At 29.9% G+C, this 2,588-nt stretch overlaps 1 protein-coding gene across 1 annotated transcript; it reads left to right on the top strand.

Moving 5' to 3' along the window:
- Nucleotides 1–185: 185 nt before the first annotated feature.
- LOC111031911 lies at nucleotides 186–2,236 on the top strand. Its single transcript, XM_022312027.1, has 2 exons — nucleotides 186–193; nucleotides 374–2,236. The coding sequence occupies exon 2, from the start codon at nucleotides 375–377 to the stop codon at nucleotides 2,061–2,063; it is 1,689 nt and encodes a 562-aa protein (XP_022167719.1). The 5' UTR covers nucleotides 186–193; nucleotide 374; the 3' UTR covers nucleotides 2,064–2,236.
- The last annotated feature ends 352 nt before the right edge of the window (nucleotides 2,237–2,588 follow it).

Genomic DNA, 2,588 nt, shown 5'->3' with positions numbered 1-2,588 from the left:
TTAAGCCAAAATTTTTTGAAAAAAGTTGGAGAGTTACATTTACTGTCAAAATATAATAATGAAGCAAACTTTTGTGTTGCAACCAAAACAATTATTGCGCTGGCGTTTATACCATTGTGTGATTTAGATATGGCTGCAGATGAGTTGGCAGACGAACTTCCAGATAAGCTTATACCATTAATTTAATATCTAGGTAAAACGTATTTTTATTAGTAATACACCTTCTGAACTTCAAAAATATATATAATTTGCTACAATTGTATTGTTATTTTTAAATATATATCTGTATTTTGATAAATAAACCAAAAATCATAGAATTTCATGTAACTTTGCTCCAAACATTTTTTTTATTTACTATTTTATTTTATTTTAGCATGCCTAACAAGTACAAACGAACAGTGGGTTCAAGGCACTATAAAAACTATACAGAACACACACTACAACGTTGTTTACTTGCTGTGAAGACCAAACAAATGACTCAACGAGAAGCTGAAAAAGCATTCAAAATTCCTCGGCGAACAATCATTAACAAATTAAAAGCCCATCATATACAGCCTGTGGGACGTCCCACTGTATTTACTGAACCAGAGGAGAAGAATTTTGTTGGAAACATTCATGTTATGAGTGAATATGGCTTTCCTATTGATAAGACTGATCTTAAATTTATTATTAAGTCATATTTGGACAGAAATGGTAGGCACGTTAAATTTTTTAAAAACAATCTACCTGGTCGTACATGGACAGATAATTTCATTGAACGTCACAAAACCTTAAGTGTTCGCTTAGCTTCTAATATTAAAAGGTCAAGGGCCTCTGTAAATGCCGAAACCTTAACAGAGTATATAAATAATTTAAAAATAACTCTATCTGATGTTGATCCACAAAATATATATAATTATGATGAGACCAACCTAACAGATAACCCTGGGCAAAAAAAAGTTCTTGTAAAAAGAGGATCAAAGTATCCTGAACGAATATGTAACACCTCAAAAGTCAGCATAAGCTTAATGATATGTGGGAATGCTGTTGGTGACATTCTTCCTCCATATGTTGTGTATAAAGCTAAAGGTCTTTGGGAGAATTGGACTGAGCATGGACCCAAAGGCTGCCGGTATAATGCCACAACTTCTGGATGGTTTGATGCAAATGTTTTTACAGATTGGTTTAATAATACACTACTTCGCCATTTAAAAAAAAAACCAGGTAAAAAAGTTGTGATTTTGGACAACTTGTCATCCCATTTAACACCTGAAGTCATTGAAAAGTGTAAAGAAAATGATATATACTTTGTGTGCCTACCACCCAACAGCACGCATCTCACCCAGCCATTAGATGTTGCACTATTTCATCCAATGAAAATGGCATGGAGAAAAATACTTGGGGAATGGAAAGGAACAACTAATGGCTTAAAAAATCCAATCCTACAAAAGCAGTCATTTCCAGGATTATTAAAAAAACTTTTGGATGTATTAGAACCAACATTAAAAACTACATTACAAAATGGATTTAGGAAATGTGGTATATTTCCTTGTGGAGTTGAAGAATTATTGAATAGACTTCCTAATGCTTTAAATGCAAGTTCTAGTGTTGATGAATCATTTATTGAACATTTAAAAGTTAAAAGAGCAGAAACCACACAGCCTACAACAAAAAGGAAAAAAATTAAAGTTCCTGCAGGAACAAGTTATGCACATGTTAATGAAGAGTCATCAGACATTGATGCTAATATAAGTGCAGAAGCCATACTAATTAATACTAATGGTGAATCGAGTTCAGTATATGATATAGATGATTGCCCAGTGACCAGTGATGGCAAATATACTGTCAATAATTTTGTGATTGTGAATTATCTTAATAATATGTACCCAGGTATAATAACTAGTATTGATGTAGATGGTGCCATTGTCAAATCTATGGAAAAAACTAAGGCATTTTATAAATGGCCAATTAAGGAAGATACAATGTTCTACAAGTGGAGTGATACTTTAATGAAAATAAAACCACCAGTGTTTGTGATACGAGGATACTTTAAAGTTGTAGAGTTGGATGAATATACCACTTAATTATGTGATAATAATATAAAATTCATAAGTCTGATAATATGTTATTTGTATTGTTTAAAAAGTTATTTATATTTTTAATATTATCATTACCTATTATGGTAATTATGAGAGACTGTTAAGTTATAAATTTGTTAAAGTTTGCTATTGTTTTTTTGTTTAAAATAGATTAAAAAAGTCTTTCAATAAACTAAGAAAAAAAACAAAAATAGTTTTTATTGTTAAAAAAGTTATTTTTATTGTGAATGTTATGTTATTATTACCTATTATAAAGAGACTGTTAAGTTATAATTTTGTTAAAAAGTAATATTGTTCTGTTTGCTATTGTAATTTTGTTTAAAATATATATATTGAAAAAAGTCTTTCAATAAACTGAAAAAAAAATAGTTTTTATTATTATATTATGTATAGGTTCAAATAAGTTAAAGCACAGGTACTAAACATTGCACCTAAAGAAATTATATGCATCAAAGTAAGGTAATTGTAATCATGGTGCAATGTCACCTGCAATGTATTTTAACTTTGCTC

The sequence above is a fragment of the Myzus persicae genome, unplaced genomic scaffold (assembly GCF_001856785.1).
Source record: "Myzus persicae strain clone G006 unplaced genomic scaffold, MPER_G0061.0, whole genome shotgun sequence".
Taxonomy (NCBI): domain Eukaryota; kingdom Metazoa; phylum Arthropoda; class Insecta; order Hemiptera; family Aphididae; genus Myzus; species Myzus persicae.
The sequence above is the reverse complement of the archived record's forward strand: the minus strand, read 5'-3'. Positions and strand labels throughout refer to the sequence as shown.

Excerpts from the sequence above, each read along its gene's own strand:
- LOC111031911 (XM_022312027.1), top strand. The coding sequence starts at position 375 with ATGCCTAACAAGTACAAACGAACAGTGGGTTCAAGGCACTATAAAAAC.